The sequence below is a fragment of the Sus scrofa genome, chromosome 9, assembly GCF_000003025.6.
Source record: "Sus scrofa isolate TJ Tabasco breed Duroc chromosome 9, Sscrofa11.1, whole genome shotgun sequence".
NCBI lineage: Eukaryota > Metazoa > Chordata > Mammalia > Artiodactyla > Suidae > Sus > Sus scrofa.
Window position 1 is genome coordinate 8625808 of NC_010451.4, and position 15788 is coordinate 8641595.

Genomic DNA, 15788 nt, shown 5'->3' on the forward strand with positions numbered 1-15788 from the left:
GGAATCTGCAAACATACACATATATATTTATACTGAATCATTTCACTGTACACATGAAACTAACACACTTTTAATCAACTACAGCTCAATCCAAAATTTTAATTTAAAAAAATCTTTGGGGATGGACAGACCTATATCTGAATCTTGCCTCTGCTCGTTTATAGCTATGTAACCTCAGACGAGTTACACATTCTCTGCCTCAGTTTCCTCATCTGTAGTTTGGTAGGAGGGTTTTCAGAATCCTGATGCACTCAGCAGAAATCCTGGGGATGTGACCAGGTGTCCACAGAGGCTCTGCAGGAGGCTGCATGTCTGCACATCAGAACCTTTCCCTTGGGGCCTCGGAGCTCTGGGGGCAGAAAGGCTGAAGTGCTTGGGACAGGGAGGGAGCTGGGGGCACAGAGTCTAAGCACCTTTACCTGTATGGCTTCTTTGTGAGCAAGACACATGCCCTCACTGCTGCTGAGGAACCTGAGCCAAGTCGCCTGGAACGTTCTCTTTGCACAAGTGCTCACATATAGTCACTCATCAATGCAGCCTTAACTCAGGCTAATCTTTCTGCTGGAAATGCTTCTCTTCATTAGACTCTGGCTATAAAAATTCTTCCTGTCCTCCAAAGCATGCTCAAAGGAGGCCTTCTTACGTGTCTATCCAAAAATATTTGCTGAAAGCCTACTTATTTGAAACAGACCTTTTTCTGGGGATACCAAGAGGTATAAGTGCAGGCAGCCAGCAAATAAACAAATAGTGAAAGTCAGTGAAATCGGGGCTACAATAGAGGCATTTACAAAGTATGGAGAGGTCTTAAGGGCCTCACCCTGCAGGGAAGGCCACTGATCACAAACAAATAAGTAAGTTTGAGAAATGCGATAGGAAGAAAATAATGTGGGAAGATCCTAAGATTTAAAAAGGTTGGCTAAAGAAAGTGGCTGGAAGGTCGGGTGTCAGAAAAGGCCTCTTGGAAGTGACGCTGAGTTGGGAGTAAAATGGTGAGAAGACGCTCAGCCACGGCAGGAGCAGCGGCTGCAAAGGCCTGAAGGGTGGGACCGATCCAACAGCGGGGAGCGTGGTGGTTTGAGGAACAGAAAGAATGTTGTCTCTGGGAACTCCCCTGGTGGCGCAGTGGTTAGCGAACCCGCCTAGCATCCATGAGGTCGCAGGTTCACTCCCTGGCCTTGCTCAGTGGGTTAGGGATCTGGCATTGCCGTGAGCTGTGATGTAGGTCGCAGATCCGGCTCGGCTCCCACATGACTGTGGCTGTGGTGTAGGCCGGCAGCTGCAGCTTAGATTAGACCCCTAGCCTGGGAACCACCATATGCTGCGGGTGTGGCCCTAAAAAGACAAAAAAAAAGAAACAAAACAACAACAACATTGTGTCTGGAATACAGTGAGAGGGGAGGTGAGCCAAGATGAGATTATATATAAATAAAATCTTATAGGAGGTTCCCTTGTGCCTCAGTGGGTCAAGGATCTGGCGCAGCCCAGGCTGTGGTGCAGGTTCAGTCCCTGGCCCTGGGAACTTCTATATGCTGCAGATGTGGCCAAAAATAAATAAATAAACACATACATACATGCGTAAATAAAACATTATACTCCGCCTTTTTCACTCAATGTTATAATGTAAGAATGTTCTCCATTGTGAACAATAATTTGTAAACATTTTTAATGACAAAACTTTTTAATGGCTGTATTAAAAAATCATATTAAAAAAAAGTTACTTTTTTCTACTACTTTAAAAATCATCGCATGAAGTGCACTCCTGATACAGAGACACCCCTGCTCAGTCCTCAGCAGAAGGGCTAATGGGTGTCAGGCACTGCCTGCAGGTGTCTACACTGCCACGTCTGGGCCCCTGTGGCCAAGGCTCAAAGTGGCAAAAGCTGCACGGACCAGAGCCCGGAGAGTGTTCTGTCCTGTTCCCAACACAGAGGGTCTGAACTCCAAGAACCACTCTCCAGCCTCCTCGCCCCTCCTGGGACTCAGGCCTTGAGGAGAAACAGTGTAAGTCTCATCACGTGTCCCCGCTGGGGACCACTTCCTGGTCTCCCATCTGCAAGGAGCCGGCGAGGCTGGCAAGGCCTCCTCCAGAAGCATGCTCTCCTCCTCCTCTCTTACCCCAGCGTCTGGCCTCGGGCGTCTCTGGGAAGCCACAGGACTCCCAGCTTCGCCAACGTTTTAGTCTTCAGGGCTCGAGCTGCAGGGTCTGCGGAATTCCTGTCCATACTCGTGGATCCACTTGTTGGCCACTGGAGGAGGGAGCGGGGAGACGGTTGGGAGCAAGCGCTGCGCTGCGGTTAAGTGCCACGCGCTCAGCAACTCACCCTGGTCCCAGCCCCGCAGGACTATGAGAGGCTGCTTCCAGCAGCAACAGGGAGCAAAAAGGACAGTGGGCCCTGGAAAAAGTCCCTGACCAGTCCTGTCTAATGCAGACTAATTTTCAAACCTGTCACTTACCCCTCACGCAGCTCCGAAAAGCCCGGCTCTCCCGGGGCATCATTCCAGGGAAAAAAGGGGTGCGTTCTCCTGGCACCAGGGCCCTCTTCTCCTTTTGCTGTGTTCGGAGCTAGGTGCTCATGGACAGATGTGTGACATAAACACATCCCTATTCGTTTACCTCCTCCGTGTCTGACCATGGCCCCACGGGGAAGCACTGAGGGTCTGTCCTCGGGGTAGGGGACAGGGGCCAGCACCACCCTCGGCCGTGCTCAGGGGTCAGGGCCTGTCGGTCAGGCCAATAAACTTCTACTGACCCCTGCTCTGCGACAGGAGCTGCCCTTTGTGGGCTCCCAACGTGCTGAGGGTAACTAACCCAGAATCTCACCACCCTAACGTGACGGGAAACTGTTAGGAAGCTTCGAGAAGGAAAAGGCTGGGCTATTTTCCATCTACCCCCTACTTCATTTTACCCTGAACCGTCGCCCCACTCCCATGCCCAGAAAGGCAGGCTTACCCCACTTATCTCCTACCAGGACCGGACAGCCAGCATGAAGAGTGTCACCGTCCCCCTCACCACTCCTGTGCAGGTTCCACCAAAACAGTGCTGCATTCTGAAAATAAGAGGCCCCGTCAAGGGGGTCAGCCCAGCATCTCAGTCCTTCAGAAGCACCTGACTGAGGCCAAATGCATGCATGTCATTAAGCCAGAAAACTGTCCGCGCAGACTGGGGGCCAGGCGAGCACAGCACGGCCCAACGGGTCGTCTCTTTACTCTTTGGCTCATGCGTCGCCAACGGAGGGCCTGCTCTCCTCCGGGCCCTGGAGAGAAGGAGCCAAATCGAGCTCGTGGTCTTGTGGGAGAGACACGCAAAAACAAACCAGGATGAGACGGTGTGACCAGTGCCGGGGCAAAGGTGGGCACAGGGGGTCACAGGATCACTCAGCAAAAGCACAAGGTGGAACAAATCCCCCCTCACCCAGGTAGGAACTTAAACCAGATGCTCGCCCTCCCTAACGGCAGCCCAGGAGGCAGCATCATAAGCCCACATGACCAGCAAGGAAGCTGAGGCTTAGAGGCTTTAAATCATCAGCTAAGAAGGAGCAAAGCCGCAACTCAAACCCAGGCATCTTGATCGCAAACCTTGTATGTTCTTGTCCCCTCTTGTACCAGGTTTTTCCTATACACTTTAATCCCCAGCATTTATTGAATGGTTAGGATGTGCTGGGCACTATGCTAAGAACTGTGAAGCATGATCTTAATTTTTTTTAGGGCTGAACACGCATATGGAGGTTCCAGGCTAGGGGTCCAATCAGAGCTGTAGCCACCGGCCTACACCACAGCCACAGCAACGCCGGATCCTTAACCCACTGAGTGAAGCCAGGGATCGAAGCTGTGTCCTCATGGATGCTAGTCGGGTTTGTCAACCACTGGGCCACAGCGGGAACTCCGATCTTAATTATTTGACTTCTCTTCATTCCTGAAGTAAGAGCTGCCTTCCCTGATTGTTGACTGATTGATGTGACATTTGGGGAAAGCAGCCATTAAACAAAGCTCTTATCGCACCGGCCCTCCCCTGTGCCCGGCTGGACTTTCCAGCGCTTATCGCAGTACCTGCGCTGCCTGTTAACGTCTCCGCGGCCCCGGAGACAAGGGCCGGGAGTTTTCCTCTACCCTCAGTGTCTCTGAACCTCAGTGTTTACTGAACAAATGAGTGAAGGGACCAGTTGCTGTTGAGGATCCGAAGTGGAAAAAAACAGACTTCTATTGTAAAGGGAAAGCAGACATGAAATTATCTACTTGTAACACAAGCATACATAAAAATTTCAGTCGAGGCACAAGTGCCATGCAGTAGGCAAGAAAACGGAGGGAATGGAGTTCCCGTCGTGGCACAGTGGTTAGCGAATCCGACTAGGAACCATGAGGTTGCAGGTTCGATCCCTGGCCTTGCTCAGTGGGTTAAGGATCTGGCGTTGCTGTGAGCTGTGGTGTGGGTTGCAGACACAGCTCGGATCCCGAGTTGCTGTGGCTCTGGCATAGGCCGGTGACTACAGCTCCGATTCGACCCCTAGCCTGGGAACCTCCATATGCCATGGGAAGCGGCCCTCAATAAAGGCAAAAAGACGAAAAAAGAAAGAAAACAGAGGGATTATCTTCCATCCTGGGCATCAGGGAAGACCGCTGGTCAGCCCCCTCCCGGGAATAAGCCTGCAGGCCCAGACAGCACGAAAGCTGGCGTGTTAGTTCTGCACGCCTAAAACCATCTGCGGGGATCAGCCCCCACTCACCTTGACCACAGGGACGCTAAAGTTGCCGTAGATGAAGGCTGTGGCTCCTCCGGCTTCCACAGAGCTCAGCTGCAAGGCCAGAGGAAGAGCAGAGGTGAACGAGGCCGCCTCCGCCCCACCCGACATCTGCTGCCATTTCTGCATGATTTTCCCGTGGGGGCCCCTCCTTCTAGGCGGGGAGAGAGGCTCCTGGAAAGACAGGCACCAACGGAGGCGCCGAGAGCGCTGCGTACTCGGCGACGTCCGTGCTCGCCAGGACATTTAGACAGAGCCCCCGTCTTCACCCCTCCAGTTAAAATCCTTACGGAGGGTTACTGCACGTCGATGAAACTTTTGAGACCCTTGGGGAGAAATACAGTTCGCAGCACAATCCAACACACACACACACACACACACACACACCACACCCCTCCCTGAAGTACAAGTTGCATAGAACATTCTGACCATATGAGACACACCCTGTTATTGTCCATTTTATGTCATTCTAGTCTAGTTCAAGTTTCTTCAGTGCCAACCAGCTCCACTAAATGGATTTCCCAGGCCACGACTGGATCAGGCCCAGTGGCTCACGGAGCACTGCTGAGGTACAACGATTGCTGCTGAAAGCGGGCGTCACAGGAACTGCGGCTGGTACCTTGGGGGTGTTTCCCAGATCACCAGACCCTCTCTAGGTGACCTCAGCTAAAGAGGTTCACCATGGAATAGTCCAGAATCACAGCAGCGTTTACGTAACTTGAGGAGATTTGTTTTCGGATCCATCACTTATTCCTCACAACAAATACATCCTCCTTGCTTCTTCCGATGAGTTAGGGTTGTTCGTCTCCTGCACACGAGGAACCCGAGTCTCAGAGAGATGAAGTGGTTACGAAAGGCCACATAACTCCTCGGGGACGGAGCCGCCGCTGGAGCTGGAGGACGGCTCGGCCCTGCTCCTCAGCGGTACTCGACCCTCTTGAACTTCAGGTCGTTTCCCGGGTTTACTATTCTAACCAACTCTGCGAACATCTCAATGAATTCAATCATTTTTGTGTTTTAGACGGTTTTCTTAGCAAAGAGACTGAGCAGCAGTATGACGGGGTTGCAAGTACACGCAAATACCGAATACTTTAGACGTACCGCTGAACTGCATTCTCACCGTCGTCCTACCCCCACCCTGGCTGTCGGCCGAAACACCCACAGATCCCACCCTGTTCACCTGGGTGGCAGAGCAAGGGCTACGCGTGCGAGGATGCTGGCGCTTGTTAAAGGCAACTGAACGGATGTGGTGATTCAGAACCTGGAAGAGGCAGTGGTGATTTTTTGCACGTCTTGGCTCCCCCTGTAGCCCTTTGGCAACAGCAGCAAGAGCAACAATTTGCTCCTGGTGTCCAAGTAACTAACAAACTGGACAAGTGTGTTCACCCCCCTGCTGGCAGCCACTCTGGGTGTCAGCGAGATGGAACAAGGGGCCAGACCTTCCTGAGTCCTCCTCCTGTGGTGGCTCAGCGTCGTGGGAAGGGAGGGCTTAGCCGACAAAGTGAAAAGGGGATCTGAGCTGTGTGCTACCGAGCTCAGGAGCAGGGCACGCCCATGCCCCGTGGGACTGGAGGAGGGAGGGAAGTCCGCCCTCTGGGAACCTGCCACTCTCTGTATCAGGACTGATCTGTCTGGTCTGAGCAGAAAATCACTAACCCGATTTCAACCCAGTCCCCATTTCTTAAAGCTTCTTTTCTCCCTACAGTGTTACTCTTATGTTCCCCGCAAATCTCATCTCTTCAGAAATGTTTCCGACGGTCTTACCCCCAACCTGAAAATGAAAACACTGGGCATAACCAAGCACGTCCTGGGTCCCACGATGCTGATGCCCGCTGATGGGATTCAACGACAGAAACAGAGCAGATGAAATCTGCGGAGAGTATCCCGAATATTACGTCATCGGGTCCTCCTGACGCCCCGTGAAGAGGTGGAGGGCAAGCAGACGGGCTCAAGAATTGATGTCATCTGTGCTGAGGCCAGGTGTGAAGCGGCAGAACAGCAATGGGCCGACTGACTCCAAATCCCAAATGCGTTCCATTCCATTTTGCCTCAGATGCTTAAAACACACACACACACACCCCACCATTTAAAACTGCTGGGCTCTTACATCTGTGCCACACTTCCCACAGTAACTGGGCCTACGTACTCAGGGTGTCAGCTGCCGGAGGTGTTGGGGATAAAGACCAGAGCGACACTGGCCCCCAGATATCCTATTCTTTGGTTGCCATCGATGTTCTTCACTGCCTTCGACCTCCCGTGCCAGCTTGAGTCATCAACCAAACACATGCCAGCTGCTGATTCAAGCTCTACCCCTGCCCAGAGCGCCGACGTCAGCCAGCCCTCTGGGCCTGGTCAGCCTGCCCAGAAAGACCACTAGAGGCCAGACGCCACTGGCAGTGGCAGCCTTCCAGTCCTGCAGAAAGTTAAAACCGAGCCACATGAAGAAAGGCGCTGGGATGAGAGCATTAAGGACTGCGGAGTGCCAGCTCCGGGATCTTTTCCTGCTGCACGTGGAGACCAGATACAGCACTAAGCGGGGGGAGTCTTTCTAATGAGCCTGGAACCAGGCCTTCATTGCAGGGTGCTGTGAAGAGCCCTACCACTGGGCATGTTCATCCCTTCTTTTAACAGTAAAACACCTCCTAGCATTTAAGTGACAGATGTTTGAAAGTATGACTTGTCCACAGAGGAGGTAAACCCACATGATCTGGAGGGAAGAGGGTGGGGGGGTAATAAAGACTGGGTCCTGGAGTTCCCTTCGTGGCTCAGCGGTTAACAAACCCGACTAGTGTCCATGAGGATGCAGGTTCAATCCCTGGGCTCGCTCAGTGGGTTGAGGAGCCGGTGTTGCCGTGAGCTGTGGTGTAGGTCGCAGACACGGCTTGGATCCGGCTACAGGCGCAATTCGACCCCTAGCCTGGGAACCTCCATATGCCGCGTGTTCGGTCCTAAAAACAAACAAACAAAAAAAACCAAATGGGTCCAAGTCCTGTGGGATAGTTAAGAAATTCGGAAAGGAAGCCAATTTAATTTTTAAGGAGGGTAATGTAGATTTACTAAAGAATTTACGAGGAGATCAGGAAGAAAATTCTCACTACCCACAGTTACTGAATTGCTCTGGCGGCGTCTCTGTTCTCCCCTCTTGCACCTCAGCTGCTTTATTTCTCCCTCCCCTCACGGCCCTGCAGCCTCGCCTGTAGGTCCATGCCGTTCAACACCAACTAGTCTGTGGTTCCTGCAAGAGCAAGACTCTCGCATCCCCCCACCCCCGCCCCTGTGGGGTTCAGGTGCGGCCCACCTCCCATCCTACCGCTGCCACCGAGGACAAGGTCACACGGAGGGCGGGAGCGGGCCTGTATTTATTGACACCCCCACAGGGCCCAACAAGCCTGCCCTGTGAAATTCACACACCTCCTGGAGAGTTTTGTGCTGTGAATATCAGATAAAGTCAATATCTGACACTGCTTTGCAAATCATCAAAGAGAAGAGATAAACAGTCAGAAAGGAAGCAGCCCCCGTCCCTCCAGAGCAAGACTCACATAGATCATAAATGTCGCGACTCGGTTCCCGGACTTCATTCTGTACAGTGGACTGGACGGCGACTGAGACAAAAACAAGACACATCGTCATTTCATTCAGATGGCGCCAGCGTGACAGCCAGGATTCCCCGTAATATAGGGAGGAGAAAAATGGGGGGTGTCATGGAAAGCACACAGCCTTGAGCTATATCCTGGTCAAAAAATGTGCCCATTTTGCTGGCAGCTATTCAATATGCTTTATTTTTCTTTTAGCAATTATTAGATACTCTTATAAGTGGATTGTATACTAACCAAACAAAACTGCTTGTCAGTAGTAAAAACACTAGATGAGGGCTCAAGTGTACCTTTAGGAGTTCCTGCTGCAGCTCAGGGGTTAAGAACCCGACTAGCATCCACGAGGATAAAGGTTTGATGCCTGGCCTCTCTCAGTGGGTTAAGGATCCGGTGTTGCCATAAACTATGGTGTAGGTTGCAGACACGGCTCGGATCCCGTGTTGCTGTGGCTGTGGTGGAGGCCAGTAGCTGCTGCTCTGATTTGACCCCTAGCCTGGGAACCTCTACATGCTGCAAGTGTGGCCCTAAAAAAAAAAAAAGAAAGTAAGATTGGAGTTTCCAATTATTTGCCAAAGTGACATACTCTTTCATCATAGAACAGTTTAAATGGGGATATGATTTACATGCCATAAAATTCAATCACTGTAAGACTATTTTTCAGTCGGTTTCAGTAAATTTTAACAGTTGTGCAACTATTCCCACCATCCAATTTTAAAACAGCTGCATCAGCTGAAAAAAAAGCTCCATCAGCTCAATTTACTCACTGCCACCTCAACTCTGAGCAACCACTGATCTGCTTCTGTCTCTATAGTTTTGTCTTTTCTAGAAATTTCACATAAATATAATCATAAACATGTAATCTTTTGTGTTTGGCTTCTTTCAGTGAGCATGGTATTCTTAAGGTTCATCTCTGTTGTTGGATGTATCAATAGTTCATTTCTTTTTAAAAAAAATTTATTTATTTTTTGCTTTTTAGGGCCACACCCAAGGCATATGGAGGTTCCCAGGATAGGGGTTTAATTGGAGCTACAGCTGCCAGCCTACACCTGAGCCACAGCAATGCCAAATCCGAGCCATGTCTGTGACCTACACCACAGCTCACAGCAATGCCGGATCCTTAACCCACTGGACCAGGCCAGGAATCAAACCCACAACCTCATGGTTCCCAGTGGAATTGTTTCCACTGCGCCATGACAGGAACTCCAGTTCTTTTTAATGCTGAGTGGTATTCCATTGTGTGGACACAGAAGATATTATTTATCTATTCACCTACTTGTGAACTTTCTGGATAGTTTCATTCTTGACTATTACAAAATTAAAAAGCTGCTGTAAACATCTTGTACAAATCTTTGTATGGATATATATTTTCTTTTCTCCTGGATAAAATATCTAGGAGTAAAATCATAGGCCAAAAACTGCCAAATCATTTTCTAAAGGGCCTGTACTATTTTGTATTCCCACCAATAGTGTCTGAGCGTTTCAGTTCCTCCACATCCTTGTCAACATTTGATATGATCTTTTTTTAAAACTTTATTTTATCATCTAATACGAGTGCAGCTCTTCTCACTGTGGTTTTAATTTTAATCTCCCTAATGATGTTGAACATCTTTTCATGTGCTTATTAGCCATTTATTTATTTTCTTTGGTAAAGTGCTCATTCAAATAATCTATTTGATTATTAACCTATTCAAAGTAAGAATTCAAATAAGCCTATTTAAAAAATTGAGTTGTCTTTTTTAAAAAAAATCTTATTGGAGTATAGTTGACCTACAATGGAGTTGTCTTATTGAGTGGTAAGAGCTCTTTACATATTTTGGATTTAGTCCTTAATGATGTGAATGATTTCTCGTAGTTGGTGGCATATATTTTCATTTTCTAATGTTGTTTTTGAAAAGCAAATTAAAATAATTTTGATGAGATTCAAGTTTATCACTTTCACAAATCATGCTCTGGTATACTATTAAGAAATCTTTGCCTGACCCATGGTAACAATGATTCTTCTCTACGTTTTCTTCTAGAAGTTTTATAATTTTGCATTGTACATTCAGGTCCTTGATCCATTTTGAGTCAGTTTTTTTCTTTTTAGGGCCACATCTGTGGCATATGGAAATTCCTGGGCGAGAGGTCAAATTGAAGCTGCAGCTGCTGGCCCACACCATAGTCACAGCAATGCAGGATCCATGCCGTGTCTGCAACCTACACCACAGATCAAGGCAATGCTGGATCCTTAAATCCACTGAGCAAAGCCAGGGATTGAACCTGTATCCTCATGGATACTAATCGGAATCTTAACCCACTGAGCCATGATAGGAACTCCTTGAGTTAGTTTTCGTATGTAAGTCTAAAGTTGTTGTCATTATTATTATTTCATTGATATATATCCACCTGGTCCAACCATTTGTTGAAAAGACTATCTTTTCCTCATTGCATTTCCTTGGCACCTTTGTCAAAAGTCAATGGACCACAAAGTGTGAGTTTATTTCTGGACTCTCTATTCTGTTCCGTAGACCTATGTGGTTACACTGATACCACACTGCCTTGATTATTGTAGCTCTACATTACATTTTGAAATCAAGTAGTGTGTGTCCTCCAACTTTATTCCTCTTTTTCTTTTTCCTTTTTTTTTTTTTTTTGACTTTTGTCTTTTTAGGGCGACAGTCACGGCCCAGGCTAGGGGTCAAATCAGAGCTACAGCTGCCAGCCTACACTACAGCAACACCAGATTCAAGCTGTATCTTTGACCTACGCCACAGCTCATGGCAATGCCAGATCCTCAACTCACTGAGTGAGGCCAGGGATAGAACCTGCAACCTCATGGTTCCTACTCAGATTCGTTTCCACTGCACCACGATGGCAACTCCCTCTTTTGCAGAATTGTTTTGGCTGTTCTAAGTCCTTTTCATTTCCATAAACACTTTATGATCAGCTTGTTAATTTCTAAACCTCCTGTAATTTTGATAAAGTTTCAGTTGAATATACAGATCCATTTTAGGGAGATCTTTTTAATCCTCAAAAATTATTTGCTGACTCCCCATGAGCAAAGATGGGCAGCTGAGATCATGAGGGAAGGAGAGTGATCAGAGGAAGTATGGAACTTCAGGGCCTCTCCGCAGAGATAAAGCTCAAAAAGCCTCCAGCCAAGAGAAGAATTACCATACCCTTATCATCCCACCTGTCTCACTGTTAGAATATTCCTGAGGATCTCCCCACCCCAGCAACCTGGGCTACTCCTTCCTGCCTCCTACAAGGAAGGGTATGTGGCCCAAGTCTCACTCTGCCCCATAGGGGCCTTATACACCCCTAACCAACCAGCAAGGGTATCAGAAGACCCCCATCTTTCCCCCAGCCAATCAGCAGGTCAACAAGTGTATGGTCAGACCCCTCCTCTCTCTCCCTCGTCTCTGGGCTATAAAAACAGACACTACCATGCTCTCGCTGATTATCAGAAGCCAGCCTGCTGCATTAACAGTGTCTCTTGCCTCAATAAATTTGTCTTTTCTTCACCTTGCTTGGAATTTGGAAAATTCTTTTTCTGACCCTCGTGCACAGACCATGACAGGAAGGACAGTCTTCACTGGGACGTTCCCAAGTGAAACAAGACAGAAGATTCCATCGTAGGCCACATTCTTCTCCCCATGAGCAGGTTTTGGAGAGGGGGGTAGTAATATAAGAAGATGAGTTAGCAGGAATCAGCTTGAAACCAAGGCTTTCAGATCTGTCTAGAACAAGAAACTTTGTTCTAAGATTTTACTTTGTACTCCCTGGGGGCCCCAGAAGAGCTCTGCCTCTGAGAAATAAATACTACCCTTGTTCCCTACCCCAGAAAAGCGGTCACTGACCCCCTAGTTACCGTAGCATGGTCAAAATGAGGTTCATAGTGCCCTCCAATTCCATAGTTCACCACCTGGAGATACTCTGCATAGGGAGGCTGGACGTCAAGGCCTGTGAGGGCGGCAATGCGATGGTCGAGGGTCACCAGCATTGGATCAACAGTGTCCTTCAGCCAGGCGCTAAAACACACCATAGATTGGAGCATCAGCAATCCGATGCCAGAAATGACTAAATAGCCTTGACTGAACGAGTGAATGTCAATTGCCAGGAGGAAGGGCGGGAAGGGGGCAGGAAGAGAGACATGAATACCTCATCACCTCCTCACTCCTCTTAACTGGCCCAGTCCATTTTGTGCTCTATCTCAGCATTCACAAGCTCATTCATTCAGCATGCATTCTCTGAGGCCTACTGAAGGCCAAACCCTGTCCTAGGTGCTGTGAAGAGTGAAGGCTTACCTCGCCAGGCACTGGGTGCCATGGGAAAAGCTTAGGAATCAGAGTAGCAAGACCAGTCTCAGCTCCTCTCTGTGACCCTACGTCAGGCACTTAACCTCCAACCTCTCTAAGGTCCAGCGTGTTCATCTATAAAGTGGGGATGATAATAACATCTACACACAGACTTAGAAAGACTGTGACAGATGATGCTTATGAAGATGCTTTGTAAGCTGAATATTAGTGATTCCTGCAAAACATAGAAAAAAATCTCTGCTCCCCTGCTCTACTCCAAGGTGAACCAGGATAGGTCAAAGGCCAAAGAACAAAAGTTCAGTCTCTTTTCCTGAATGTCTTGTTGAGGTTCTGACAACGTGGAGGATTTGGGATCTGGTTATAGGTCCTTGGGCAGTGAGGAGGTGCGCCCCAAGCAGAGCCAGAAAGCCTCCTGGGAAGATGAGGGCTCGGAAGGGAAGCGCCTGGGCATGTCAGGGAAGACTGCCTCTTTGCTCTATAAATGATGGGTCAATTTCCTCATTCTTTCATATGCAGTACATTCAGAGACCTGTGCTGTGGGTTTTTAAAATTACAAAGATGGAGTTCCCGTTGTGGCGTGGTGGTTAATGAATCCAACTAGGAACCATGAGGTTGCGGGTTCAATCCCTGCCCTTGCTCAGTGGGCTAATGATCCGGCGTTGCCGTGAGCTGTGGTGTAGGTCGCAGACGCGGCTCGGATCCCGCGTTGCTGTGGCTCTGGCGTAGGCCGGTGGCTATGGCTCCGATTTGACCCCTAGCCTGGGAACCTCCATATGCCGCAGGAGCGGCTCAAAAGAAGGCAAAAAAAGAAAAAAAATTTTTAAAAATAAAATAAAATTACAAAGATACTCGGGACAAAGCTATTGTGTTCAATGTTTACAGATACTCAGGGCAAAGCTGCTGTGTTCAAAGACCTCATGAGAGAAGACACACAAATATACACCAATATAACTGGGTACAAATCTTTTTTTTTTTTTTTTTCGGTTGTGCCTGCAGATGTGGAAGTTCCTGGGCCAAGGATCAAACCTGAGCCTGTAAGCAGAGCCACAGCCGTGACAATGCTAGATCCTTAATCTGCTGAGCCACAAGGGAACTCTGAGAACCAGCCTTTAAAATAAAGTGCTGGGGAGCCCAGGGGAAGGAGATGTTAATTCTGGGGCACTGAATAAGATGGACAGGTAGGCCACTGAAGGGTGCATATAATGGAAAAGGCTGAAAAAATAGCCTAAACACAGGCGTGGAGGGTGATAATACATACTGTGTACTGATGCAAAAGCATGTGGTTTATGAGAGAGCAATGAGAAATCAGGCTAGAAGCGGAGGCTCAGGGGATGCTGCAGAAAGCCGAGCACACTGTGGTCAGGAAACTAGTCTTCGTGGATAACAGCCAGTGAAGGTTTGCGGGCAGGAACATGATTTAGTGACTAGAGGTTCACGAGGGACCTTTGAGGGACCAGCGCCAGTGAAGCCGTGAGGACAGAACCAAAATTCAAGGGCGGGCAGTGTGGTGGGTCGGGGAGGTAAGGGAGGCAGTGAAGGCCTCGGCTTCTTTCCTGAAAGGTAAAGAGAATACCACCCACTCCCCTAAAAGCCATGCCTCCAAGTAGGAGGCTGACTTTTCTCTGTGACACTGCAATGTCAGAAAGGTTAGAAAAGCAATGAAGCTGAGGTTATTTGGACCTTTCAAAGCTGAGCAAATAACTCCCATGTAATAAAGGTCCCCACATGTACCAGACTAAATACGTCAAGCCAAATGATTCTGAATCAAAGCTTTCCTCACTCACCTCACTGCCCAGACAACAAAACCATCCACCCAGCCTGAGGTCTGGCCTCTCCCCAGAGATGCCATCATCATCCCCAACTCCGTGGGGACCCTCCTCTGACCGTATCATCTGTCCTGTCCTTACGGCACAAGCCAAGGCTTCGGTGGGGGTGAGCAGGGATGGAGCAGGGGGGACTATAGCTGGGCCCTCACAACGGAATCTGCCCCTCTAGAGAGGGCATCAGATCCAGAGGATCTGGCCAGCTGCCTTGCCTGAAGGGTGGCAAGTCGTGCTCTGAATATGAGTCAGGAGGTGGGGCTGGAATGCTGTAAAGTCAAATTCCAGAGACAGGACTTTTTCTCCGGAAAAGCAGAGTCCTGGGTAGGAGAATGACCACAGGCTTATTTTCTGATCGAGGGCATAGGAGCTTTTTCAAGTCTTTCCCCAACGGCCTCCTAGTTAAGTCCTCAGACCCATGTAACAACCGGCGAAAGGCCTTGCGGGAGGGGAGTGGAAACTGCTGCTTCTTAGAACAGACCTGTGGTTGCCTGGCCGGGGGTGGAGGATAGAGGATGGACTGGGAGTCTGGGGTTAGTAGATGCTCACCATTGCGTTTGGAGTGGATAAGCAATGGGGTCCTGCTGTGTAGCACAGGGAACTGTATCTAGTCGCTTGGGATAGAACATGATGGAAAATAGTATGTCTAAGGCTGGGTCACTTTGCTGTACAGCAGAAATTGACAGAACATTGTAAATCAGCTACAATAAAAGAAAACAAACTGCTCCCTCTCGACAAGAACATAGGGATGGAGAACAGGTTCTCCAGGGGCATCCTGGCTGCTGCCCGAGGGCGGCCAGCAGGTGTGACCAGAGTCCCTGGCGAGGAAAGGCCCCTCCCCTCTCACCTTTTGCTGATGCGGTACTCCACTGGTAACTGCTTCTCGCCCGATGCCACCACGGATCTCTGCAGCTGGGGAGAAGGATATAAGAGGAAGTCCAAGTGGTGACAGTGCAAAGGGAAGGGCTCTCATTTCCACCGACAGGCCCCTCTCTTAGCATAAACCTAACAATCACCCACTCCGCAGGAATTAAAGGATATTTCGCACATGCTACTAATTTAGTGATAGCTATCCATCTTGAATATACAAAAATAAGTCACAAAAAAAACTCCAAAACCTGAAAATTACCTTTAGCTTTGCAAATAGTAAGCATTCAGAAAAGTCTGTTGAGGAGTTCCCTGGTGGCCTAGTAGTTAAGGACTCAGTGTTGTCGCTGCTGTGGCTTGGTTTTGATCCCTGGCCCAGGAGCTTTCACTTGCTGTGGCCAAAAAAAAAAAAAAGTCTGTTCAACTGCAGTACAAGTGATTTTGAATCCCTTTTGCATCTGCAAGACTGTGAAT

The 15788-nt window shown here is 48.8% G+C and overlaps 1 protein-coding gene across 3 annotated transcripts in view; it reads right to left on the reverse strand.

Annotated features, from left to right (window-relative positions):
- P4HA3 (prolyl 4-hydroxylase subunit alpha 3) overlaps positions 1558 to 15788 on the reverse strand; it is a 54440-nt gene continuing 40209 nt past the window's right edge. For 2 of the 3 annotated variants that reach the window (XM_021062490.1, XM_021062489.1), the window contains 6 exons: positions 15295 to 15359; positions 12180 to 12339; positions 8276 to 8338; positions 4722 to 4790; positions 2951 to 3047; positions 1558 to 2246 (listed from right to left, as the gene is read on the reverse strand). In XM_021062490.1, coding sequence (XP_020918149.1) covers positions 2176 to 2246; positions 2951 to 3047; positions 4722 to 4790; positions 8276 to 8338; positions 12180 to 12339; positions 15295 to 15359 — 525 coding nt within the window. In that variant the 3' untranslated portion in view covers positions 1558 to 2175. The remainder of the gene's footprint in view (positions 2247 to 2950; positions 3048 to 4721; positions 4791 to 8275; positions 8339 to 12179; positions 12340 to 15294; positions 15360 to 15788) is intronic. The other variant, XM_021062488.1, reaches the window with a different exon arrangement.